The 27,750-nt window shown below is 39.9% G+C and overlaps 1 protein-coding gene across 1 annotated transcript; it reads left to right on the forward strand.

The window, feature by feature from the left end:
* The first annotated feature begins 422 nt into the window (after positions 1-422).
* CFH (complement factor H) lies at positions 423-26,426 on the forward strand. The gene is made up of 24 exons (XM_071436014.1): positions 423-615; positions 4,391-4,576; positions 6,347-6,452; positions 7,150-7,226; positions 8,990-9,184; positions 9,590-9,760; positions 11,220-11,399; positions 12,853-13,053; positions 14,294-14,467; positions 14,811-14,987; positions 15,908-16,084; positions 16,242-16,415; positions 17,596-17,778; positions 18,388-18,570; positions 19,090-19,272; positions 20,478-20,657; positions 21,051-21,257; positions 21,876-22,061; positions 22,687-22,863; positions 23,830-24,006; positions 24,475-24,657; positions 25,243-25,443; positions 25,703-25,897; positions 26,040-26,426. Coding segments are annotated over exons 1-24 (3,936 nt in total). The 5' UTR covers positions 423-554; the 3' UTR covers positions 26,042-26,426.
* The last annotated feature ends 1,324 nt before the right edge of the window (positions 26,427-27,750 follow it).

Here is a 27,750-nt window from a genome sequence, read left to right on the forward strand (position 1 = left end):
GGGTAGTTGGTGATCTTCTATAAGAACCAGTGAGTGACCCCTTAGTCACTCTGTACTTTTGCCTTTTTATTTTGATTGTTTGCAACCTATATTTGGAATTGTATGTGTAGAGAAGTTCATTTTTACACACAATTCACACGAATTTGTTTTCTAACTAAGCATATAACACACAAGGAATTGCAAAATAATTTATTTGTACAACTTTTAGATATAAAAAGACATAACCTTATATGATCATGAAAGGGATAAATGTGGGAAAAAAAAAAGTGCAATGTAAAAATAAGCAGACCACAGGGAAAGGAGTGTGTCGACCTAAATTGCCAGGCATTTGTTTATTCATTTAGCAAGGTTCAGAGAGGGGGGTAAAAAAAAAAAAGAAACACTTGTGTGTTGCAAGAGGTTTAGGGGAAGTGACTGCTGAAATCGGAGTATAAATGTTTTGCAAGGTCAGTCCATGGACCAGTTAAGTAAAAAAGCAGTGGAAATAGCACAAAGCAATGAAAAAAAGTAGGCCACAATACTGGATGTGTTTGCTGAGGGTTTGAATCTCTAGAATGTCGTTCCTGGGCTATGCAGCTCTGCTCTTGTGTTGGATGCACTGTGCTGCACAAAGAGGTAAGCTTTAACTGCTCTCTTAGAGTGTATGTGAAGAGGGTAACTAGAGCAATATGCAAAGGCTTTGTAGGTTTTTTTCATTAACTTCTGAGAATAATTGACATTTCTTCTGGCAGCTTTTAGTACCTTTAGTATTTAGTGTCCTGTCATAGGATTTTTTTTCACCTATTTATTTTGCTGTTATTAATCTGTTGCCCAACTTTTCAAATGCTTTATGTCACTATAAATAGGAGCCAGACAACTGATTTTCTGTTAATTATCTTTGCTATTTTTTCTAATATCAAAAACCAGGAAGCAACTGGTAGATTAAAGTAGAAATGCACATTTATAGAATATTTTTTTTCTGTCTGGAATAACCTGTAAGATGATCTGAGGAGGATGAATGATTACTACATTGATTGAAAAACTTCTAATATATCTATTGACTGACTGGTTTTAGTCTAGGAAAGGAGATAAATATATACAGGTATGCTTTTTTCATGTTTGAAGAGGTAGCTAGTATTCTATGTATCTTTTCAGAAACATCTGATGTTTTCTGTTTCTCTCTTCAGTGTATTTTTCTTCATTTGTTTTTATATTTTTTATCCTTAGTTATTTAATTTGTTTGCTTTATGTCTGAGTTTCTTGGCATAGAGTGTTATGCAGAGAGTGCTGTGTGGTTTTGAGCTGGTATGTCTTTGCTCAGTTCAGGTTGGTTTTCATTTCAGTTGAAAGTTATGAAGACCTTATTAATCAAAAAGATCCAGTGGATTTTACTTTGAAAAACTGAAAAAGCATAAAATTAAAGGAATGTCCTATCTTAACTAAATATAAATAATTATTACCTCAAAGCAACTAATAGTCTCATTTGTTTGCAAAGAAGTGCAGAAAAGTCCTGGAATTTGAAACTAAAGTTTGCCTGAATTTGCACTTTGTTTTCAAAATGCTTTCTTTAGGGCAGGGGGATTGGAAAGAAATATTAATGCAGCAAAATTGAACTTACCCAGGGCAACTATTACCATGGGTTATGCAGGATTCTTGTTTAAGCTTCATGCTGAAAGTCTGTGAGAGTTGTGGAAAGTCTTCTGAGAGCTGGGTTTTACACAAGGACTGGAAGCCATCTGCACCTGGATTTGTAATTGTGCTTGTACTTTGTAGAAGCTGCTACAGCATATTGTTGGCAAAAAGGCAGCTTGAGCTATTTCTAACTGAGGTCAAGTCACATGTAAATACTGAATGAGTAATTCCAGCTCTCCTGTCTGTCAGTAAGGAATTTGGAGGTATCCATTCTGTGCATGCTTTTTAATATAGAAATAAACCCCTCTGGTACTGGTGAGTGCATGGTGGAATTAATATAAGTTTGAAGTACAACCTGCCAGCAGATTTCTTCACCTCAAGCCACTAAGAAACTGCATACACACACATACTCTGACACTTGATGGTCACACATAGTTTAACATCAGGGCAGGAGTGGGGAAGAGTTGAGATAAAACCCAGCAAGACCCAGCAAATCTTAGTAATGGTGGAGAGACTGAGGAGATTATCTTTCACTGGGGGCAGGGGGGTTTAATGTAAGCAAGGAAGAGTTAAGAGGCTGCATTCTGCTCAGCAGGCAACAAATATATGATATAATTCAGAGGGAGGAGTAGAGAAGCTCTCACTGTACTCAATAACCTGTTTTTTAAATTATGGATTTCAGTGCGTACTCTCAGCTTGCAAACTGAAAGTGCTAATTCAAACAAGGTATAATTAGAAATATGTGGAGTTAGAAACATTCTTTTTCTGGCCATTGAAAAGAACTTTTTGGGTAAGCTAACAATTTTTAACACATTTGAAAGAACCAGCTAGAGGATTCCTGTTCATTTTGCTTATTCCTACATTTTGCAAAAAATGTTCTTAGAATTTGAGTCTGTCTTTTCTTGCTAAAAAAAGCCTCTCCTACGTTATTTAGAGTAAACTAGTACCCTCTAGTGCACAGAAACAATAATTTTTATTCAGATGTAATCATTCATAAGAGGGAGAATATTTATCAAAGTAAATGGAAAAAATGGGTGTGGGCACACTTTTCCTTTAGCACATCAGCAGTATTGTCAAAGCTTGTCTAATTCTTCTGGCTACTTGAAACAGCCAAGCTAAAGTTATTAAAGCTCAAAATTGCCATTATTTTCAAATTATACAGTTTTAAATTATGTGTTTTTCTCTTTGCAACAAATATATTTTTTTCCATTTTTAAAACTATTGTATAAAATTATGCCTCTAATTTGGTCGGTACTCCCCTGACTGAAATACAGCAAATGAGTTCTCAAGGGTGGGTCTTTGTAAACTCAAGTAAAACTCACTTTCCACACTTTGGGATTTCTAACACGAAGTGAGCAGATAAAAAACACCGTCTTCCACATCAGCTGCTTAATGTGTGGTGTCATCTCTGCAGTGCAGTTCAGTGAGCTTTAACTCCACATCCCTCACACGAGGAAAGATCCCAAAGATTTTTTTCCCCCAGTCCTATTTCCAGGCAGCACCTGGGTAACCCACAGGAAGGCTTCAGTGAGGACACTGCTGCTTTCTCAAACCCATGAACTTACAGCTGAACTGGGGAGAGGACGCCTGTGCCAGGTCTCTGCTGAGTTATGCATCTACTCACCAAAGGATTTCCTTCCCTGGTGGACATTTCTTCTCCCATTTACTTTCTATACAGAGATTTCATTCCTTTTCCAAGGCTTTATTCCTCAGGGTTTGTTCTATTTATTCCTGATGAATGCTCACCTTTCATGTTCAGATGGAAAACAAAAATTCATTACATTTAATTAGCTAGGCTGTTCAGAGACCGTTACTCTGGGTGAAGCTTCAGCTTCCAAAATGCGTACATTTCAGTCACCCAAGCCCTGAAAATTAGTCACTGAAATTTGGGCAATTATTTCTTGACAAAATAATTTAATTTTTCATTAACAGTTTCCCAACGTTTGCTTCTTTCCTCTTTCATCTGACTTTGCTCATTCTCAAGCTGTTGAGGAACTTCTTAATAAAATAAATTCAGATTCATTTGTTGTGGCTCATATGGGCATGGCTGTACATTTCATGTGCACTGAAGGAGGCTCAGAAAGGAGCTTTTGGGCAAGGACTGTATAATATTGAGCTAATAAGAAATACCAGACACCACCATCCACTCCCCAAACTATGCTTGGAAGCTAAAGGTCAGAGTAAATACCCAGAATTAATTATAACAAGGAACAAGGAACTTGTAAGTAAGGAACAAGGAACTTGTAAGTAAGGAACAAGAGGAAATAAGTTTTGGAATAACAGGTGATCTGAGCCTGGAGAGAAAGTTTAGGCAATGTAAAGGTGAGAGAAGGTTTGGCAGAACGTAATCAAATGACGTGTGAAATAATGTCAGTAAAGGTGGTGGTGGGTGGAGAAGAAAACAGTTTGAAAGGAGACTGCAGAGTGCCCAGAGTTGTTCTCTGTGGCAGTGGAAGGACAGGCCTGGAGCAGCTGCTGCAGATGGAAGGGCAGGAGGTGTCTCAGATCTCCTCACAGGCTGTGTAAGTAAAATCTGTTTCATGAACCATCACTGTCCTGGGTGGTTCCTTGGCACCTGGCTATTCCTGTGTCCTTCTAAATGTCTAGTCACATTCCTACAAAATGTGGATCCTTGCCACTTCCATATTTTGGGCTGATTCAATAGCAAACACTCATCACAAATGGCCCCAGGATTTCTTGCTACATTTCCTATTGCAAGATTGTTTTGGTGTTTGTAGCATGTACTTCAGTCACCAATGTTTTCATCTAAAATTTCTAGCTTGTGACGGACCTCCTCCTAGGAGGGTAAAAGAAGTGCCTACTAAAAGCTGGGACAAGCCTCCCTATCCCCATGGGACCCAAGCAATATACAATTGTCGGCCTGGATATGTAAAAGTTGGACGAGTTGGGTTTCGGTGCCACAATGGAGTGTGGCAGGAGCTGAGTCCAGGGACAGAATGCAGAAGTAAGTATTTGTGCAAAACAGCTGCAGACATTTGAGCTGGCAGACCATATTCCTTGCCAGTGATGTCAATGTGAAATTGTACCTTTACTCATAAATTACTTGTTTCTGCACCCTTTAAAATATCATCTTAAAAAGGATGTGTGCATAAGGGAACTTCTTTTAAGTTCCTTTTCTCCAGATCAAAGGATTTATTTTTTTTTCTTTACAGAAGATCTTATTCCAGACCAGCCTTACTAACCCAATTTACATTATTAAAATCAATTATTAAGTTCTTAGAAGCTTGCTTTCAAAACTTTTTAGTCTAAGCAGGATAAAGCACAAACCTGGCTTCTGAATGTGAGTCAAGAGACAGCTTATTCAACCATTTTTATGAAAGATATCATTTCTTGCAAGTGGGAAATTATTTTTCCCTGCCTTTTCTTTTAAGCTGTAATTCACAATTAGGATGAGAGCTGCTATTTATTATCTCTAGCATACTGTGCTGAGAGTTTTCAAGTATCTCACACTCTCATACAGAATTCATTACTGAAGAAATTTAAGTTTGTTATCATTAGTGAGTAGATACTTCTTTTCTGTAATAAATGAGCTTTAAACACAAAGGAATTTAAGAAACAAGGGGTTATGATTGTGTATCTAACATACAACATTTTTACTAGTGCCATATAAATATTGGATTTGAGAATGCAAGTCCTGGGTGTTCAGAGAGAGATTAATACACACCGTGAGTAAGAATTATTAAGTCACTAATAGCTTTTTTTACATTTTTGACTGAGTCTCTGTCTCAGTGTTCAGATTTCTTTGTGTAACTGGTGAGTGAACAGAGCCCATCCAGAATTTGGTTTGCAGCATGTTTTAGCAAATGCTGCCACCCAGTGAGCAGGGCTGCCACTGGCACCTGTGGGGAGAGAGGAGGGGATGCTCTGCTCAGCCTGGGGGTCCCTTGGCAGGACAGGGACACAAACACTGATCAGGAGCTGCCATTTCCTCTGAATCCCACTGCAGCAGCTTTAGGGCCTGCTCAAACACGTCTTTGTTATAAAAATGGAGGATGTTTATAGGCCCCAATAATTAAATTGCCTTGCTTGACAAGAATCAGGAAAGATTTCTGCTGAGAAGAGGTAATAGGTTTCAGCTATGCAGTTTATTTTGCAGTCCATGTTATGAGATTAGAAGAGGATGAGTGAGAGTGTTCATCTTTTCCACTCTTTTGGGAATCCAAAGCAAAGAGCTAGGGCCAGGCCATAAGGAAAGTCCCGTGGGGAGCTTTGAGCAGCAGGCACTAAGGACCAAAATAATTCCTGTGTCTTTGGTCACCTCACTTCACTCAGCACAGTCTCCAACAGAATTCAGGAAATTTCATTTCTGATCATGAATGGTTTCTCTACAGGAGGCTTTGGTGCAGATTATGTCACAAATTGTATGAAAATTGCCATAAATTTGTCATAAAACTGAATATGAGTTCAGCCTTTTTAAAGGAATAAAGCATGCTAATTTGTGGTTTGGGGTTTGTTGTAGGTAGATTAGTTATTTTGAAGTTTTTTTTTTTTTTTTTTTTAAATATGCATACTCTAGTATGTTATCATTGAAAACTATTAAAATAGTGATAAAAAAGAGATGTTAATCAAACTTATGCTGAACATTTCTGAATTTTTGAAACCCCTAAAGACCATACTCACTACTAATCACTGGAAAAATGCTGTCTTTCTCATTTTCACCTTCCTATGTAGGGTGTAAGTAAGGCTTTTTCCCTTTTTTTTTTTTTCCAACCAGATAAGCCCTGTGGACATCCTGGAGACACTGACTTTGGTTTCTTTGAACTTACCAGTGGAACTGAATTTGTTTTTGGTGCCAGAGTTGAGTACAGATGTAATGATGGGTAATACTCATTTAATTCAATGTATAGGGATTAACATAAGGTGTTAATTATACTGTCAGTTATACATTTGTTCTCTGTAATACAGTTTATTAATATTTAATGCTTGCTTACATGTTGTAAGAAATGTTTGAAGGAAGATATTTCTGGCAGACTCACGTGTCTTCACTAAATGCTTGAAAGAAATTCTCTGTCTTCTCCAGTGAAAACTGCAGCAAGTTGAATACATGGTATCGTGCCTGTGTCTGGGTATTTTCCTCCTGAAAAGCAAATCAGCTTTGGTACAGTGCTTTAGCCATGCTTTTGCAATTGTTATGTTACTGGAATCCAGCCCGAGTTGCACAAAGAGAGTTCCAAAAATCAATATTCTCCTTAATCCCTTCAGTTCCTCACTGTCTTTTCAGAGTAGCTGTCCTTCCTCTGAGTGCATTTGTTATGCCAAAGCTTGCTATCTCTGTAATGAAGACTTCTTCCTTATTCCTTCCTACTCTCTGATTTGATTTGATATTTTTTCCATTTGCAATTAAAAGACAGCACATAGGGCAAATGCAGGTAAAAAACTACTCAGTGCTGTCGCATTTTGGTTATTCTATGCTGGAACACCTGAAGCCATCTTCCTCTGCTTCAAAAACAGCAGCACTGTTGTTTCTGTCACATAATGAAAGTGCATTTTAGCATTTTTTGCTTTTTATTTGGTAAGATACCAGATGCTCAGCCAAAGGAATTACCGTGAGTGTCAGGCAGATGGATGGAGCAATGACATCCCTCACTGTGAAGGTAAATGGAGTTTGACATTAAATTATCTATTAAATTGTCTTTTTATCTGTCTGATACTATCTAAAATAGTCCATGATTGCTTTACTAGTATTAATTCACCTATGTTTAAAGTCAAATTAGGCAGCAGAGAAGCTCTTACAGTGACTTCTCAACTCTTTTAGTCCAATGAGCTTTTGTCAAAAACCCTTCCCAAAGTGGAGTCCTGTCACTTCCAGACAGGCTTGCCTGTGAGGCTTGAAGCTCTGCCTCACCCAAAAGCCCTGACAGAGTAGCTGCCTGCAAAACATGGTTGCAAATGACATTTGGAATGATGAGTTTCAAACCAGTGTGAAGGCATGTGTGTTTTTTAGCTACTTTCCTCCTCCATCCTTGTGAGCATCCTAAGCATTAAGATTTTGTTAAGGTCTCCCTGTTAGCATACTAATGTGGAAGACATTCAGTAAGCAAGAGTGAGAGCAAGGGGGACACAGACATCAAGACTTAATAGACTGGATGGCTCAGATTATGGTTTTAGAAACCTTTTCACCAGTTTCAAGCCTGTATGATCATGAAAATAAGGTTCCTGCTCTTCACAGGGATCTTTTTTAACTGCTTTATTTTAACATATGTGGGCAGCAGTGACATTTTTGTTTGGGTTAAGCATCTGATGACAGGAAAGGGTCTCTAAGAACAAATTAAAGTAGATATCTTGACTACAGCTTGTTCTCTGTGGTTTAATAATTCTGTGGATTTCGATACTTTGCATTTAGTTCACTGGATTTTGAGGGCACTCACTCTTAGGTATTGAGGTCTCTCTGCACCATATGGAGCAAGAGTTTCCAACATTTTTTGTCATGGCTCACCAAGATACTTCAGTTTCAAAGTCCTCCTAAGTTATTTCTGTCATGGTTGAGTTTTCACTGAATTAAAGAAAGAAAGAATTTGTAGAGTGCCCTAAATGTGAAGAACCCATGAGACAGAATACGAGCTCATGGAAAAGGCAGATGACTTTTAATGGCAAATGTCAGAGAGAAGTAGCTTTGGTAAACAAAACAGAATCCACTTTTGTACCTGCTCAGTGATATCCATGGAAGCATCTAAGAATGAGCTTTGATAGTCATTTCCCCCCTTAATAACATATATCTGATGAGATAAGTTAATTCTTTTTTTTTCTGCAGGTACATAATTGGGAGGTACAAGAGCTCTAATTAATGTCTGTCACTGTGTTTGTTTACTTTAGTAATATAATTGCTCTGATATCCTTAATGAGAATTTTTGGTAATAACTGAACTGAATTAGAATTTTAGTTAATAAGTAGACACTGTTGTAGTCAGTGTGTAATTCAGCACTGTTTCAGATAGCAAACTGTCCATAGAAAACTCAGTTTGGCACAACTCTAAGCAAAGTCAGCCAATTTTGGCAAATTTTAATGGTGTCAGTCAAGGTTCAGCTAACCATCCTAGGATAATTTAGGTTGGGTGAGATCATCTAATTCAGTGGATGCTCTGTCTTAGCCTTCAAGGGCAGAGAAGAGGATAATGAGAGAGGGTCTAAAAGCTTCTTCCTATGTCACTCTTTTTGCTTAGGACTTCATATTACACTTGCTGCAAATGGTACCGACTACATAGATTGGATATTTTTTATATGTTTAAGGAAATTACAATGATTTTTCTGTATTTTAACTTTTTTGTGTGTCACCTTATTTTACAGACTAGACCTCAAAATTACTTTTTTTTCCCTTTCCTTGTTTTTTTTTTGTTTTTTTGTTGTTTTTTTTTTTCCAGTGATAAAGTGTTTACCTGTACAAGAACCTGAAAATGGAAGGATAATTATGACTGGTGCATTTGAGCTAGGACAAGAATATTCCTTTGGCCAGGTTGTAAATTTTGAATGTAATGCAAAATACCAGCTTGTTGGAGCTAAAGAAATTGTTTGCTCTGCTAATGGAGAATGGAGTAGCGATGTGCCTCAGTGCAAAGGTAAAAGGACACTATTTACTGTGTCATTAAGATGCTTTGTTCTCACAGACTCCTAAATCATGGTTACCATATGGGAAGCCACACAGTTTTCACTTTATCTCACAGCAACTAAGCTTGGTTTGTCTGTAAACAATCTCCAGTGCATATATGAAAAAGTAGGATAAGAAAGAGGAATATAATAGTATTGGATACTAATATAAATAAATGCTCAAATAAGTTCCAAACAGCTTCCAAATGCAAAAGTTTTTGTGAATTCAAATTAACCCCCCTACACCCCGCCCCCCCAAAAAAACTCCAAAAACCCAAACCAAAACAAAAAAAACAACCTAAATGTTATTGTAATAGAAATTTATTCTTAGCAAATAAAAATTAAAATATGTGAATTTTTGTCTGTTTCAATTTCAGAAATTAACTGTGATGTGCCAGAGATCCCTCATGGATATGTCCGTTCTCCAAGGAAGACTTACAAGGAAAATGAGATAATGCAGTTTTTCTGTGAAGAAGGATACAAATATGGGAGCAAAGCAGAGGCACTGTGCACTGCATCAGGATGGAATCCATCTCCCTATTGCACTGGTCAGTCTTCCCTAAAGTAGTTTTGCACTTTAGTTGGGTTTGGAAGTAATTTTAGAGATTAATAAATTCATTCATGACAAAATAATCCATCCACATGCAATATCCATGAAGACTGGAAGGGTTAAGTGCTGAGGGGACCAAAGAACTGGATAAGAGTTTTCCATGAAGAGCATTAGCAAAACCAGAATCTTGTGAATCTCTTCAAATTAATATATTTACAATACTAAAGGTCCCTATTGTTGTTTAATGCTCAAATGCCTTCTGAGCAGTTCATGTGACAAATCCATAATTCTTGAGGCTAGTCCTGTTTGACATCAGCCCTCTGGGTCATGGATTTTACTTCAATTACAGCACTTAAAGGCTGTATTTAAATCTCTGAATATGCATGTCATATCCCAACTGAAACAGTTTGATGAAATTTTGGAGAATTTATCAGTGCCTTGAATTTTCTTCAAGAAATTGCCAAAATCTTGAAGAAAATGGGAAAAAAAATGTTGGCAACAGGGCAACATGATAGGATTTTATGCACCACCCACCTGCCTGGGACCTCTTCCAGAAAGACTCCTTTAGAACTAAAGACTTGTTGTCAGTCTTGGAGCCCACTCAGCTTTTGACCCTTCTGATTCAAGATTAGTAATGTCATTAATTAATATGCATTGCCAACAGTTTGACAACATACTGCTTTTGAGGAGTGCCAAACAAAATATTCTTCTGGGCACTCACATGCTGGGCTCTGGTACCGGGGGTGTGCTCAGACAGTGGTTCTGGATCCTACTGGGTTTATCTCTGGACCTAGAGGATTCAACAGGGCATGCATGAAAACTGATTCACCCACTCTCACACCACAGCAGCACCAACCTTACAGCCATCCCCTCCCAGCCCTCAGGGTGCTGGTGATATTTTCTGAACTAGAAGAAGACACAAAACCCCCAAAAGACAGGCTCTGGATTATAAATCTGTTAGCCTGACTTCTCTGAGCATGAAGGTATCTTGAGTTTTTTAGAGTAATATTCTTGACCTTTTTCAGTTATTGAAATACTTCCAGTGTCAGTGAAGGACACTAATCTTAATCACACAACCTCTGAATGATCAGTTTATCAGTTTCTAGTCAAGTATAATTGTTTCTGCATTTAGGACCTGCCAGTGAAACTGCCCTCTTTTGGGACAGTGTTTATAAACAAGCCCAGCAAAACCCAGCTGCAGATCTAAAGGAAAAAATTAGGTTTGGTTTGATAGCTTCTAGTTCTTTCTCTAACCATTCTCTTTGCAATTAAATTTTAATATTCTAATTAACATGACATCAGTAACAGCTGTCACTCTTCTCTTACAGAACCACACATTTCTAAGAAACACCTTTTTTAACAATTTTATACAGTTATGGCCAATATATTATGAAAACAAGAACCTATGCAATAAATTTAAACATATTCTTTTTTTTTTTTTTTCTGTTTTTATTTAGAAATTGTATGCTCTCCTCCAGTAATTTCCTCTGGGAACTTTAGCCCTCAAAAAGACAAGTACATAGTGGGTAATACAATCACAGTAGCGTGTGATGATGGGTATCATTTTAAAGCAATAACTGGCAGCAGCACAGCTGAATGCACCAAGAATGGCTGGGTGCCTGAACCAGCTTGTGTCCGTAAGTAGCTCTCTTCAATAAAGTTACAACGTGGAATTGTTGGAAGTATCTCAGAGAAAATAAATTAAGAGCAAAATTTGAGGTGTCTTATATATGATAGCTGCTTATTTTTTTCTTTGTACTGTAAAGTTTAATTTGATGGTTTGGAAAAATCACCTGTAAAAACAATGGTGTAATCCAGATTTACATTGTGTTTATTAACACACATATTACCTCTTACTGTATTTGCAAATCTGTTAAAATGGGCTATAGTCAGCTCACTGTCAGGAAGGTTTGTGCTCCACCTGAGGAATAGCATCCCAGTCAGGGTTAGAGGACATGGGGAGTTTAAAGTAGCCAAACCACAGGTAATGATTGGAAGATAGCTTTCCTTCTAGTATCACAGCTCTAGATTTTTACTTGTAATTTGATGTTATGGACAGTCACAGGATTTTATCTGTTTTATAGCCTGTCAGATAACAAAGCAAGGTATTCTTGATGGTTGATGAGATCTTTCTTGGGTTAAACTTCCCATAACTGCAATGCTAGTTTTGCCCAGTAGGCACAGTATAAATATATATATATATATATAAATTGGCAGGCAGTTTCAAAATTTAACACTCTTTCATCTTTGGTCACTGAAAATAAAACTTCAAATGTGAGAGAAGCCTCTGATGAAATCAGTCTTGTAAAGGAACCTTTGGATAAGATGATTAGAGCTATTTCTGAAACATGTTCTTTTAGTATCTGAGTTAATGTTTTCTCTTATCAATCGTGTTCCGAAATTCAGGTGTCATTCTGAGCCCACTTCACTCGTTATTGAATGGTCTGCTCTGCCCTGGCATGTAGGCCCTTGGTCAGAACATTTTGGGAGGAGCCTGGGTAAACTTGAATGGAAGTTTCTGAGAATCTCCTCCTTCTATCCTGGACTTTTCCCTGGAAAGTGTCAGTTCTTTTGTGGAACCAAGAGAAGAAAATTAAAGTGCTGCAGCTTTAAAATAAAAATGAAAAGAGTCAGGAAGAGCTTTTGGTGCAGGAGCCCAAAAGTCATAAATGGAAGTGGCAGGAGTCATCTCAATGTTAAGAGTTCACAGTTCAGTTTCTATATCTGAGCCAGATGACTTGGCTCCCTTTATGGTCAGAATAGTAAATTTAATCAAGACCCTCTACAGGGCCATCTCACTGTACAATGAATACTAACCTTTGGTCCCACAAATCACCCTTAGGAGTCTGCAGAGAGTGCTGGCTGGATTTCTGCTGGTTGCAATGGAACTGAGGGAAGTAACACAGCTGTAGGCAAAGACCCCAGGAGCAGAGTGTGGTTGTTCCTGCACTCCTTACCATCTTCCAGGGTGTGCAGTCCTGGTTCTGTCCATTTCTGAAAATACTCAGATGATTAATCTGAATCTGAGTTGTGTCCTGAGCTTTTTATTGTGCATGTGTTGATATTGTTGCTGTTTCATTCTGTTTCAAGGGAAACCGTGTGAATACCCACCTATAGAAAATGGAAAATTATCTGATACGTATGAGTACTATAGAAACTCCTACTTTCCAATGAGATTTGGACAGACTATAATATACTCCTGTCTCAGTGGCTATTTAGCCCCCACTGGAAATTACTGGGCTCGAATTACCTGTACTGAAAGGGGCTGGTTTCCAGAGCCAAAATGTCTGAGTGAGTACATTTCCACTATATACTCAATTCTGGGTTAATTATCAAAGATCAGTGCAGCAGAACTTGTTCTGACAAAACAGTTGCTGAAAGTCAAACTGCTTTAGGTGATCCCTGGAACTGCACCCAGACTGTCTTCGTATCTGCAGAGCACAAAATGTCACCTGGGGACACTCGGAAATTATGCTTTTGGATTTTGGAAATTGTTTACTCCTGAAAATATTCATAAGACTAAGAAACATATAGTAAACCTTCCTCTTCTCTGGCTTCTGGTAATATGAAAGTATATACTTTCATCTGCATGACAGCTGCACACACAAACAGTTTCTACTCTAAGTAAATATATTCTCCCTTCTGTGGCTTGGGCACTTTGGCACTTAGTCTTCATCCTCTCTGAGAAGCATTGCCTGATCCCTTTGGAAAACTAAATTTTTAGAGCCTAAAAGGTGTCACACTTTTGCAATAAGGTGAAATGGATCATGGTAACGGCAAGAGAACCAGATACACTGACTCAGATTTAAGATAAATTGGACTTAAAATTAATCTAAAGCAGAGAGATGAGGCCTCCTCTCACACATCTTCAGTCACAGCAAAGTACCTATGTGCTGGTAGGGCATTACAAAAAAAGTGGATTACAAAAGGTTGCTCTTTCCTCGTTGTCCTCAGTGGAGTGGTGCTCAGTGCAGGAGATGAGAGGAGCCCTGCCTGGAGGAAAGGAGCAGGCACTCAGCTAACACAGAATAACATCTCTTCAGCCATCTGCCTCATGTCTGGGCTCTTGGGGACAGGAGGCCTTAGAGTCAGCATGCTAAGCTGTTGCTAAAATCTCTAGAGCTGGTTTGAGAGGCTGCTACACTTCCACAGAATGATAAAATCTTCTGGAGGCAGATGCTGGAGTTCACTCTGGGCATACACCAACATTTTAGAGACGTACCAGAGCAAACCAATGTGAGAAGCACTGAAGTGAACCAAGCTTGCTTGTGAACAATGAGTAAGAGATTTTTGGTTACTCAGCCACCTCTTATTACTTTATGTAGTGACTTACAGTTCTGATCTTGTGGTCCATTAATCACAAGGCACTGAAACAAAGAACACTTTCATTCAGATTTGCACACAAATGTCTTTTTGTGACACAAGGCTGCAGAAAGGTGTTTGGAGCCTGTTTTTTAGTAACACTTAAGGATTAATTTCCCTCAGTTCTTGCTGTGGAAATTTCTGTGGTGAAATTTCCTTTCTCCTTTAGAAATATGTTCCACCGGACGGCTGGAGGGCGGTTCTTTCCTATATGGCACGAGCAGTTATTTCACGGAAGGTGACAGAGTCAGATATACCTGCCACTCCGACTTCCAGGCTCAGCACGACGAGGTCACGTGCACAAGGAATGGCTGGGTACCTCCTCCGCGATGTACCCGTAAAAGTGAGTGTGCTTGCATTTTGGTGAAGTTTCTAGCTAAAACTATTTGCTGTAGCAGTAATTTCTGAAAATGAAGACTCTCCTTCATAGAATGATTTAACATACTACAGAAGTTTTCTCTCAGAATATAGGTCTGAAACATCCAACCAAGACTTCCATTCATTTAAATAACATATTAAGTATTATGTATTAACAATGTATGGAATTAAAAATTTATTTAGTTGACCATGTATTAAACAATTTTCTAAATGCTACTGCTGCTTCTCTTGTCATCCTTCTGCTCTGATTTTTATGCATGTAGCTTGGCAGTGCTTTACTTGGAAGAAATCTTGTCTCTCTCTTTCAGAAAAGTGCCAGAATATCGTTTTTGAGAATGGCTATTTGAACTCACGTAGGACAACATTCAATTTAAATGAGAAGATCCAGTATGTATGTCACGATGGGTTTGTGACTCCAGAAGGACCAAACTCAGGACACACGCAGTGCAAAGAGGGTGGCTGGACTCCACCTCCAAAGTGCATCAGTGAGTAGCTAAATGTTTCAGAGTTCCCTGTCACGAGTGTGTCCTGCGGACATGGTATTCTCTGATGTTCTCTGGCCTCAGAGATTTGTCACTTTGACATGTAGAGGTTTCTTAATGGGCAGAGGGACACTCAGAGGGCTGACTCTCCAGAGATTAACCTCTCTCAGGCTCCAAGAAATAGAGAGAAAATGTAAAGGATCTTTTCCGATCTCTAGCGCTGAGTTAATGGTAATCACTGACCTCTTCAGTGGTTCTTCCCTGATACAAGGTACATTTGCCCAAATTTACTCCCAGTTTATGGAGCAACATCTGTGAACTAAGGCATTCCACCAAGAACTTTATTTAAATGTGACAAAACTAGAGACAAATAGGATTCATTATTTCAAAGTTCCTTCCTCTCCTGAGGAAGGTGTAGTACAGTTGGAGATTTAATCTTGTATTGTTATATGTTGGTCATAATATTGACCAACTTTAGCTACTATTTTATCTTGTCCTTTTATTTCAGACTGTCTTTACCTAGGATTTTGTGGCTTTCTTCTGACTCACAACTGACCATGGGAACAGCAGTACAAACCATTTGCTGTGACACCTAAACTAATATTTATGATAATAACATGTAGCTAAAGGAAATAATTGAATCTAAGGAAGAAATATTTACCCTAAAAATTACTTCTGGACAAGTAATTTTTAGGGTAAATATTTCTTCCTTAGATTCAATTATTTGAATTTCTGGACAAAAATTTTCTGGACAAATTCTGGAAGATTAATACAATAGATAATATGTGAAAATGCTGCATATTCTACAATAATATTCAGACAATGTAGAATTATTGATGTTTCAAATATACCTACAGGGATGATGCTTCCAAAGGGCAGTGTTTCTGGATAACTAAATACACTAACTTTGTTTTATTCTACAGAATCATGTAGAGCACCAGAGAACATTTTGATTCATCATACAAACAAAACTGTGTTCCTGCCTGAAGATACAATTGAGTATTCATGTTTGGAGGGATATAGGACTACAAATAACATACCAACTGATATCACAACATGTGGCGAAAATGGAGAATGGAGTCCAGAACCCGAGTGTCGTGGTGAATATTTTTGTGTTTGCTAATCAGTGTCATTCTCTGTATACACTCTGTGAACCTTTTATTCTTTAAGCCTTCCTTTGGTTTTGTTCTAACCAGTGGCGTTTCATGTACTTTCTGTAGGTTGTCCACTATATATCAAAATATTTTTTCTCCACAGAAATTGAATGTGTGCTGCTGCCATTGACAAATGGGAAATTCTCTCCCAAATGGGGCAAATACCGCAGTGGAGCTGTTGTGACATTTACCTGTGCAAAAAACTACATAAGGGTGGGACCTGCCTCTACTCAGTGCTACCACTTTGGATGGTTTCCACGACCACCAGTGTGTAAAGGTAATTCTGCAATACTGAAACTGAGCTGGTAAATGGCTTGCACAAAATATTAATCAGGTTATTGACCTTAATGTTTGAAAAATTGTTCACAACTTCATAAATAATGTGCAGTATGGCAATGATTAATTTGAGTAGCGTCCTCTCTTACTGTATTCCAAAGGTCCTAGTTTTGCCATTGCCTAATATTGATACTTATCAGACAATGCATCCTGTGCTCTTTTTTTTCTGATCACATAAAATTGAAGGAAAAAATGGTTTTGGAGGTGACACAGAGCTGGACCCAAAAAAAAAAAAGAAACCCAGTGAAGGATTTTCCCATGAAATTCTTAGTTTCATATAGTAGGATGAGTACATTCATACAGAAGGAAAAATATATATCCCTTTACTTAGTGTTCTTAACTTAATACACAACTTCCTGGCATCTGAGAAGAGCTTCTTGTGCTGGTGCTGAGCCCTCTCATGAGGTGCATCAGCTTTCACAAAGCTTAAAAGAAAAAAGGGACCTCCCTTTCTTCCCAGTCAATCACTTTTTTGGTGACTTTTACTCTATTGTCCTTCTTTTTGCTCACACTCTTTTGCATTTAAAAGCAAGTCTGTTTCATATATTTGGCTCTGTAGCTCAGGAAGATTTTAATCTCCCTTATTAGGAGTTCCACTTACTGCATCAAAAGTGAATTCCTTTAATATACAGTGTGTAGGGAGGGTTTTGTTTGGGTTTGTTTGTTTTGTTTTGTGTGTGTTTGTTGTTGTTGTGGTGGTATTTGTTTTGGGTTTGTTTTGGTTTTTTTTTTGCTGGGTGATTTTTAGGACAAAGGTTATTCCTTGCAGAATTTTCAATTTTCTTTTTTTCTTTTAAGAATACTGAAGTTACCATTCTTGTAACACTTTTTTTACTTTTCCCTTATAAAGGGTAGGTTTTATCAAATATTTTTCTCAGAGCAGGCATTGGAAGTGCATGGACGTGAGAGACAAGAGTGAGCCTGGTCACATGTATCTGTTTGTAATCTTCAACCCAGCCCAAATCCAGACATTGAAAGGCATAAATTGATCACCTGTTTAACCTGTTCCTCTGATTTTCCTTCACTTTAACTGATAGATTCAATATGGTTTATGTTGTACTTAAGATATAATTATGGTGAAAGTACTGAGTTCAGAGCATAGACTTATCTCTTGATTTCAGAGAGTGTCAAAGGCTGTGGAGCTCCCCCTGAAATTCCCAGTGGAAGAATTGTTGATGGCTCTGTGGAACAGTACCAGCATGGGGCCAGAAAGCAATATGAATGTAACAGCGAATTTAAGTTGGTTGGATCAAAGGAAATAGAATGCATTGATGGACAGTGGTCATCTCCTCCGTCTTGCATTGGTAAGCTACACAGCTCTTACTTCTGAGAAGTCTGTAATTCTCTGCAGGCTATTACCTCATAGATATTTTCACAATTAAAAATATGTATTAGCAGATGTATTTTTCTGTTCAAAGTAATAAAATAATAAGATAAAATTGCATGACAAGCCATTAACTTGTGCTGTCACTACTGCCATAGCAGAACTGCAGTTCTCATGGAGAGATGACAGATCTACAGTCCTGTAAGAGACCTTACAATGGTTTTCAGTTCTTGTAATAATTTTAACTGAAACATTATCAATGTGCAGGTGTATGATCAATTATAATTTTGACTGATCAGAGTCAGTGATTCAGGTGACTTGAATTAATTGAAGTTTTCCTTACTCTGTACTCTGAACTGGAACTACCTGTGGATCATGCCAGTGTTGGAAAAAGAAGGGAAAAGACAGGAAAGCAATTTAGCAAACTGGCTAAAAGATATACATACCCCAGCTGTGTTGAAATTTAGTTGCTACAATTAGTGGGTGTAGGTTTGGTTCACCAAATGCAAATATAGTTATTTTAAGTTTTTTTCAGCTATTGATATGTGATTCCTGTAATATTGTGGAATACTTTTTCTCTTTTCAACAGAAGACAAAATACCCTGTGACTCACCTTCCTCTATCCCGAATGTTGTTCTGCATCAGGCAGACAAGGCCCAGTATTCACATGGGGATGAAGTAACTTGTAGATGTAAACCAGGCTCTGACAATACTGAGGAAATGAAAATAAAATGTGTTAATGGAGAATGGAAGCCTTTACCTGTTTGTGCTGGTAATCTGTTTCCATAATATTTCCTATGTGAGTGTAATAGAGTTGTATACAAAATTTGACTACAAAATGGACTTCAGCCATCAGTATGTAGCCAGACATGCTAGTTTAATGCATCAAAACTGAGTGGTTTTAATTTACTCCTTTTAAATGGAAGCAAGTCCTTCATCCTGGAAAGACTCTGCACATACAGTTTTGTAAAGGGAAAGAAATAGACATTTGCCCAGTGGTTAAAGTCAATTATTGAAAGAAATTAAAAGTAATGTTAATAGCCACAATGTGTTAAGCTTGTCCAACCATAACCACTTTTATGTGGATTAGTTCTTCTCACAGAGTCACAGAATGAGTAAGGTTGGAAGGGCCCACAGTGGGCCATCTGGTCCAACCTCCCTGCTCAAGCACCCCCCCCAGTAAAGTTCTTCCTCAAGTGCACGTGGAACTTCTGTACAAATGATGACATCAACATCAGTATATATTGTCAGATCTAAATCTATTTTTTAAGCTCTTTTTGGTTTTTTTCAGATGCACTCCCTCGATGTGTAATTCCAGATGATGTTTCGCTGGTGCACTCTGGCCAGTATTCCACGAGAGAAAGGAAGACTGACTTCCAAAAAGTTATACATTATACATGTACATTAAATGATAAAAATATTAAACAGGCAACTTGTGTGTCTGGGAGATGGACACCAGAGATTGCATGTCCAGGTGTGTTCTTACATTTGCACCATTTCTTTTGATGCAGGCATGATAAATGCTCATTATTAAGGATTCTTAGCATTGCTGTATCCCTAGGCTGAAACAGAAAGGTTTACTTGATCATATGCTGAAGGGTAGTTGTGGCCATCATTGGAGCAGGTAACTAGTTTTAGAGATGCATCACTTTAGTAAGGCAGACTTAATGCTCTCTACTCTGACAATTGGAATGGCTGTCACTGGCACTTCTGATGTGAGAAAAGATGCAGTGATAAATTTAAGCTCAATTCTTCAAAAGGCTTTACCCCAATGCAAAACAGAGAGCACATAGCTCAAGCTCCAATCAAAGTTCCTTTATTTCCTCTAAACCTTTAAAGATTTTCTAGTCTATTTTTCCCTCCATTTTCCAACTGCTTTCTAGTGAAACTATGAGAAAAAAAGCTGACTTGGCCAGTGAAAAAGCCCAGACCCAGAGGAGGCTGCCCATATGTAACGCACACCAGAGGTCAATGTCTTCAGGGCTGCCTTTATGCATGGCAGAACAGGATATTGTCTGTAGAAAGTGTGATTGTAAAACAACCATTACCTCATTTCTCACTTTGGCTATACCAGATTTATGGGAAATGATGCCTGAAAGTGGGAAAAGTATGGCAATCACTGTCCCTTCCTCAGTTTTCTGGAACCACTAGAAGCAAGAAACCAAGCTCTGGAAGACTCTTCAGATCTCTGTTCTAGATCTACCTCATTCTCTCTCTTTTTTTTCCTTTGGCAGAAAAAGTCCTTCATTCTTGGAGTGAAAAAAATTTAGCCTATTTTTCTCTTTTCTTTTAGCTTTCTCATTTAGCTCTATCAGCTTAGTCTGAAGAAAAACAAAACTCCAGACGTTGGTTCAGTTTTCCTAAAGTAGTTCATTATAGAGAGGAACAGGAGAACCACACAAGAGTGGGCAGCTGTGTGAGAAAGAAAGGAGGGACTACAAGAAACTCCATCTTAGCTTGGTATAGACAGCTGTGACTGTCTTTTCTATGACTCTGTAAGCATATGAGCAGCTGAAGGCAGCTCTGCTGTTTCTGAAGCAGAACCAAATGATCACAGTATTAATTAAAGCTTGAGATAGCTATTGGAGTTATCTAGCACCAGTGTTGTTTTAGTTGTTTGTGTTGTAATCTCTGCTGCTACACTTTCTGTTCTATTGTAACATGAATATGTGTCCTCAGCTGAGAAGAATGCATGCCCACCTCCACCTGAGGTCCCTGGTACTCAGCAGACAACAGCAGGAAGAAACTTCAGGATTGGGAGTAAAGCATTTTTTTCATGTCCCGTCGGTTTCCAGCTCGTCGGTACGAAGGACATAACCTGTATAGATGGGAAATGGCAATCACCACCTCACTGTCTTGGTCAGTACTGGAACATTTCTTTTCCGTCATTTTGTTATGGATATCTGTGTTACTCATCTGCAGTCATCATGGGCAAGAGGCTGCTGTTACTTACCTAAGGTTACCATGGACAGGGAACTGCAGGAAAGCAGTAGAACGTAAGTTGCTAAAAGGGTGCAAACAACTGCAGGTTTTTCATTTACACAGACTTATCTGAGATGGCATATACAATTTTCAGGTAGTCCCTCAAGAGCTGTGTGCTTATTTTTTTGTTTAGTATATTGCCTAACAGAGTCTCAGTTTTGACTTGGGGGCCTTAAATAATGTCCTCAATTCTGTAAATTATTACTTAGTTACAGTTGCAATATTGATTGTCTTGCATTATTTTTTATCTGTGTTGTCTGTGTTTTTTAGAAACACCATGTTTGCCACCAGAATCTGTAGAATATGCTGATGCTCCCAGGCTTGAAAATCCAAACTTAAGAATTGAAAGAGAAGGGAAAACAATGTATCTGGCTGGTGCTAGACTTAAATATGTTTGTCATTCTGGATACACGTTAAATGGACCAACAGAGAGAAGTTGCTTTATGGGAAACTGGACTGCAGCTCCTTCATGTTTGGGTAATATCAAAAATTACTTTTTTTGAAGTGCATTTAGCAATTAAGTGGAAAGAATTTTAAACTGGAGGTTGATCAGTAAAAGTGTATTTTTCTACTTCGTATTTTGCTGTGGAATCTTCCATTATGGATGTCTTCAGAACAATCCTGATTGGATGCAAAACTGACTTTCTTGATGCAGCTTAGTTTTTAAATATTCCTTCATATTCTTGTAGTCTTTGCTCAGTTCATATGTCTCCCAGATGAGTCCTAAGCATATCCTCCTGATCCAAGGAACTCTTTTCCAGAGTCCACTGGTGACTAAAAGTGGCTGTGGTGCCTCAGGGCTGGAAATCATGTCAGGGTAGCAAGGGACAAAAGCCTCCAGTAAAACTTTCTGACATGTTTAGAAACAGAATTGGAGTGTTTCAGCGGCTGAAGTCTGTATATTTGGGGGAATGATTTCTTTAATCTTCTGTATGCTACCTTTTATACATTTATTAACTAATTATAATTATATAATCCACTGTTAGCAGGTGACTGTGCTGATGTTAGAAATAGCTCTCTAAAGCACCTGTTTGATGCAGTAAGTACACTTCTTCAATGTATATCACACACAGCAGATTTCTGTTATCTTTTCAGAAATGCCATGCGGAAGTGTTCCAAAAGTTGCCAATGCTCAGTTTGAAGGCAGAAAGAAAGAATCTTATGAGCCTGGTGAAACAGTTCGCTACCAGTGTGATCCAGGGTTCCAGATTGTTGGTTCCCCTGAAATTTTCTGCAGGAAGGGAAATTGGACATCACCTTCCACTTCACCCTTCTGTAGAGGTATAGGTTCTACTTCTAAGTAATCCATGATCCTTCTTAGCATTTCATGTTGTGAATTAAGATAATTTTTACTTGGGCATGCAGGTGAGTCAGGCCAATAGAGCCAACAGGTGACTTGCTTTGAATGGGCTGCTACCACACCTATTTTTCTGGCTTCTGGAAAGCAACAAGCAGGGTAGATCAGCAAAGCAATCATCTCCCCATGGGCTGGAGCTGGTAGCTGAATCCTGGCTCTCTTGAAGTCAAGCAGGCAGACATTAGGGAGGAATCCTGCAGCATCCTGGCTGCAAAGGAGCAGATAACTCTGGGGCAATGGATCTTATTTTCACATCACTAGCATGTCAGTTGCTGACAAGCATCTTCAAATAGTAAATAAATTGTGTCATTCTCCAAACTAGTGGCACACGATGCTGTGCAGCACAGCTGGCTGATCTCTGTGACCTCTCTTTTTAGTTTCTGTAAGCAAACAATACTGGGTGCTGAAGCATTGCAGAATAAACCATATAATATATCAGAATAAACCTTTTTCTACCTTTAGAAAATGGTGTGCATTACTCAATGCACACCAGGAGCTCTGGAATGCTGTGTGGTTTTGTGTCTCTCACCACAAATCCTCTCTCTGCAGATGTCAGCTGTGAAGCTGCGCCGGAGATCCCCGACGCGCGCATGGCAGACGCTCCTCAGGAGAGGTACCTGCCCGGGGCCAGGGTGCACTATCAGTGTGAAAGCAACTTTCAGATGACGGGTGCAAATTACATCCTTTGTTCAAATGGCCAATGGTCAGAAGCCCCAGTTTGCAGAGGTAGGAATCTGTACTTTCACCTTGCCTGTTAGCGTAGAGGCAACCACTTCTCTATTGAAATACTCCAAAGACTTTGCCTTTTTTACTTGTTTTCTTTGGCTACTCCAGCTTTGAACTTGCTATTGCTTCCTTGCACAGAAATTTAATTAAACTTGATGCTTCTAGAGATCCTGGGAATATTTTCATCAATAGCAAAAATGTTCCTGAAGCAGCAGGGCCTGCTCTGTCATGCTGCTCTGTCATTCTCCTGTATGCTGTTGGTATTTCCCCAGTGCCCACCACTTCAGTGACTTTCAGTGGACAGACATCTAAGGGCTTCTCTCTTGTATTGGTAGCTGAATGGAAGCAGCAGTAGGACAGAGAAGCAGCTCTTCTTCTGCAGTGCTCCACTCTGGCCAATGCAGAGCCTAGCAGAGCCCCAGATCTAACCCATGTAAGATCTGCTAGGGCCATGGAAGTGGAAAGATCATTCCTGTGACAAGGAACATTCAGGAATGCTCCAGAGTCCCCCACCCCAATCTGTGGCTGCAGGGTGAGCACAGCTCCGTGGAGCTGTCGGTGCTTACCCAGCCCTGAGCAGCACAGGCTGACAAGCTCCTGCAGCACAGCCAGCTCTCCAGAGCTCTGCACTTCAGCAGGGAATCAGTTTGGCTGCTACCCCTGTGGTTTCCAGGAAGGCCAGGGCTCTCCAGGGAAAGACAAGGCTGGTGTGGTTCTTGTGCATAAGTACAGAAACACTGGCTTTCTCTAGAAACTCTTATTGACCCTGCCATCTCCTGAGAGTCCCAAACAGTGTTCTGCTGCCACTGCCACACCTCATTGCTTTCCCTATGGTGAACTCCTCTGACCCACCTGAGGCAGAAAATCTGTACAGAAATTGTAACAAGGCTAATTCCTTTCACTTGTGGTTGTATAGATGAACATGTTAATAACTGGAAAGGTGACTGCAGCTGTGTCTCTTTTCAGATGTGAGATGTGATCCTCCTCTAGAAATTGCTGGTGGTACCATTGATGGTATTAGAAAGTCCAAGTATATGCCTGGAGAGAGTGCAAAGTATCAGTGCTGGAAAAATTTTAAGATGACTGGGCCTTCTACTGTAGTGTGCAAAAATGGGACCTGGACAGAGCTGCCAACATGCAAAGGTAACTTCTCTCTGTCTCCCTCTCTCTCCATCCAGCCTCCTGTCAGTGATAGCATCATGAAGCTGCCTCATTGTCATTTAGCATCTCAGTGCCCTCATTGTGCACAGCTGCCATGGCTCTGGCACACTCAGGACAAGGCAGGCCACTCCCCAGGTCTCTGTTCAGATGGGATGAATTTACCAAGCCGAGGGACTCAGGTGGCTTCACTCAAGAGGGCCAAGTGCCACACCTTATGCAGGACAAGATGAAATCCTGCAGACAACTGCAAGCACTTAAGCTGTGCTCAGAGGGAGTGAGCTGGCAGTTGTGAGCCTGAACTTTGGAGAAATGAGAAACTCTTGCTCCTGGCAGCTGTTTGGTTCTCTCTCTGCTTTACTCCACTTCTCCACCCAACATAGTGTGGGTGGTATAATTGACCAGACCTTCTCTGCAGTTGAACTTCCTCTCTGATTGGGAAATTTCTTTCAGGACGACCTGGGAGATGTGGCACACCTCCAGCTATTCAAAGTGGAGAGCTTCTTCTCTTCCCCTTGCCAGAATATAAAGAAGGTGATACTGTGGAGTACAAATGCCCAAATTTCTATATCCTGAAAGGATCTCCGAGAATCACCTGTCGCAATGGGCAGTGGACAGACCCCCCAGTTTGCCTAGGTAGGTTGAAGCATGTGCTGGGTGGCCAAAGGCTGTGTGATTGCTCCTCTTGTCTTCTTCTGAGACCCTGAGGACAGCACTGGTGCTGGGACCAAAATGCTGGCAGGGAAGAATGGCAGTGAGTCCTCCTTTTGTCTCAAAGGAGTTTCTGCTAAAATTCGGCTTGTGGGCTGGGGTCATGGCTCCACCCAGCAGGCAGTGAGCCAGGAGAATGGGTCTGAATGAGTGGCAGTGCTGGGGAAAGCCAGGGGTGCCTCCGTGATGAGAAAACAAATTTAGAGAAGTACAAAGCAGAAGGGAAGGAGGGATCTCTCAAAAATATATATAGGGAAGTTCATTGGTGTTTGGTGTCTTCCCCACCTGTGCTTCATTCTTGCCCTGTGTGACTGACAGTGTGACAAGGCTTCTCCCAAGGCTTTTTTCTTTCCTTTAGCTTGGATGTGAATGTCTTTTCTGTTGCAAGTAACAGAGGGTCAGAGTACACTTGGAAGCGTTTTTGATGTGAAGGACTTCTGTAGGCTCTAGGGGCAAAGCATGTGGTGTGTCTGTATGAAGTATTGACACTCTTCTCTTGACTTTTTCAAGTGGCCTGTACAGCATCAAAGGAAGATATGGACAGAAACAATATTGAGCTGAAATGGCGTCACCAAGCCAAGCTGTACTCCACATCGGGTGACTTTATTGAATTCCAGTGTAAATGGGGATATTTGGAACATCCAAGTAGTCCCGACTTCAGAGTCCAGTGTGTGGAGGGGACGTTGAACTACCCATTCTGCACACTGGGAAGTAAGTCATCCCCTCTTTGCCTTTGCTGCTCTGTTGATGCATTTTTAGTGCTGAAGGGAAGCAGAAAGGCCTTGGCTTTTCTGGCTGTGAGCCAGGGTGTGGGAGCTGCAGGAATAGAGGGGCAGTGCACCCAGGAAGTCATTGCCCAGCACACCTGAGCTGGGGAAAGGGTACTTGGGGCACTCACAGGGGGTGCCAACAGAGCATGAGTTGTCCAGTGTGAGATCTACAGGCAAATAACAGAATTCTTTTTCTGCAGACAACTGTTTTTTGGACAAGAGCATTATGGAAGAGAAAAACATTCAGTTGCAGTCACCCAGGGAGTCAAGCCCTCACTATGGCTCAGGGGACCCTATTGTGTTTGAGTGCAAGCCCGGCTTCCGGCCGGTTCCCCAGAGCAAGAAATTCAGCACCAAGTGCCTGGATGGAGTGATTCCATATCCTACGTGTCAGTGTAAGTGCTTGCTGCCAAAGACATGGGGCATGGGCTGTAGGAGGCAGTTCTGGTGAAATTTCCTGTTCACTGCTCTGAGGAGCCCCTGGGGTCTGTCAGGATTGGTGTTGATGCCTTTTCCCCTTTTTTTCTCCTTACACAGAATTGTCGTTGTTTGGGTAAAAGGAAATGACATGAGAGAGCCCAGCTATGGCAATGACAGAGCCCTCAACCAATCTACTGACTTGAGCTCAACTTTTCCTGGTGTTTCCCATTTTGCTGTGCATTGTTTGCAGCTTAGCCAATGTTCTGTCTTGGAATTTGTTCTTGTTTTTATTACTGGATGGTTGTCTTTGCCTATTATCCACATTAGATCTAGTTTTGTAAATGTATTTACATTTTATGCAGACAAAGGGTTGTGCTTATATTTTATCCATTCTATCCTGATCTCACTGTTATTTTATTAACAATTTTGGCCTGAAAACAGGCTGGCTTTGGTGGCATACTGAGACAAGAATTAAAGCTGACAGTTAATTTGATTATCAGCACACTAAGCATATTTGGCCTTGTCTATTCCTACTTTCTTCTCCATGCACTTGCTTGGAAATGAGTCTGGGGTGTGTGTCCTGAGTGCCTGAGCAGAAAGAGCAAGTAATGGAGTCTCCTTTGAACAGCTTAAGGCAGTCTCTAGCCAGAACCAGTTTTTCTGGAAGACTTGCCTGCAAAGGCAAGATGTTGGGATTTCTAGGGGAAGGTGGAGACTAATTCCTGATCCAGGTCCTGGACAGGCTAGTCTGTGCCACCCCCAGCCCATCTGCCCTTCACAAACAAGGAGAAAGTAGCTTGTGGAAATCAGTGGCAGCCTGGCTGTGGCAGCCATGTGCTAATGCACTCCTTGATTCAGAAGAGAGAAAAAAGCAAATACCAGAGTACAAATCCTACACCTTAGGGGAACAGACTTCCACTTATTTAGGAAAACAGGAGTCCAGAAAAGCTTATAGGTCTTGAAGTACAGAATCCTGCAAGCACAAGATTGCTCAGTTCTCATCTTCAGGAGGAAAATCACATTTACCTAGACTGACTTATCTCATCAGAGACTGCACAGAGATCTCTGAAGCAGAAAAAAAAATCAACGTACAGGGGATTGAGGCAAAAACAGGCTCCAAGGTGAGCTGTCCATGGCATTGATGTGGCATGTATGGATAATGATAGAAAAGCTGAAGCTCAGAGTGGCACTTACAAGGGACATTAAAGGTCACAAGAAGGTATTCTGTTGCTACACTAGGATTAAAACAATCAATAAGAAAATGTGGCATGTCACTAAAACAGGTAGGTGGGGCAGCAGCCCCACATGTAGCTTGAATATTTGATATGTTCTTTGCCTCAAAGTTCATCAACAAGATGCTGCCTTCATGTCTGCAATGCCCCTCATCCTGTCCTCTGGTTACAGCCACACAGCCAGTGTTGTGTGTACATCCAGAACAAGTGATGAGTGAATGAATTCTACTTCCAACAGCTGTTCCAGCAAGGGCCTTTTAATCCCTTTTGCTCCAGTTTGCTCTGTAAGAAGAAGGTTATTGCTGTATATGTACTGTGTAAAGTATTTTTATCAACCTTTTTTCCACCTATTGGTCGGCTGGGCTCTGACTAAATAAGCAGAATTTGTCTATTCCAGAATGCTTTAATTTCTTTTTTTGTCTTATTCATTGGTGTAACTCTTGCAAAAGCTTTGGAAGCCATACAGAGCATCATATATGGTATGATTTCACAGACAGATGAGTTTAGACATGAAAGACAGAAGACACCTTAGAGTGGCTTTTTTATTAAATCAGACTAAAATGGATGCAAGGCAAACTTTGTCCATATTCCTGGAT

Source organism: Agelaius tricolor, unplaced genomic scaffold, assembly GCF_023055355.1.
Source record: "Agelaius tricolor isolate 1412-34295 unplaced genomic scaffold, bAgeTri1.0.p SCAF_11, whole genome shotgun sequence".
NCBI classification, from domain to species: Eukaryota; Metazoa; Chordata; class Aves; order Passeriformes; family Icteridae; genus Agelaius; species Agelaius tricolor.

Excerpts from the sequence above, each read along its gene's own strand:
- CFH (XM_071436014.1), top strand. The coding sequence starts at position 555 with ATGTCGTTCCTGGGCTATGCAGCTCTGCTCTTGTGTTGGATGCACTGT. Across the intron at positions 4,577-6,346 it reads TCCAGGGACAGAATGCAGAA|ATAAGCCCTGTGGACATCCT; the intron begins GTAAGTATTTGT and ends TTTTCCAACCAG. Across the intron at positions 7,227-8,989 it reads TGACATCCCTCACTGTGAAG|TGATAAAGTGTTTACCTGTA; the intron begins GTAAATGGAGTT and ends TTTTTTTTCCAG.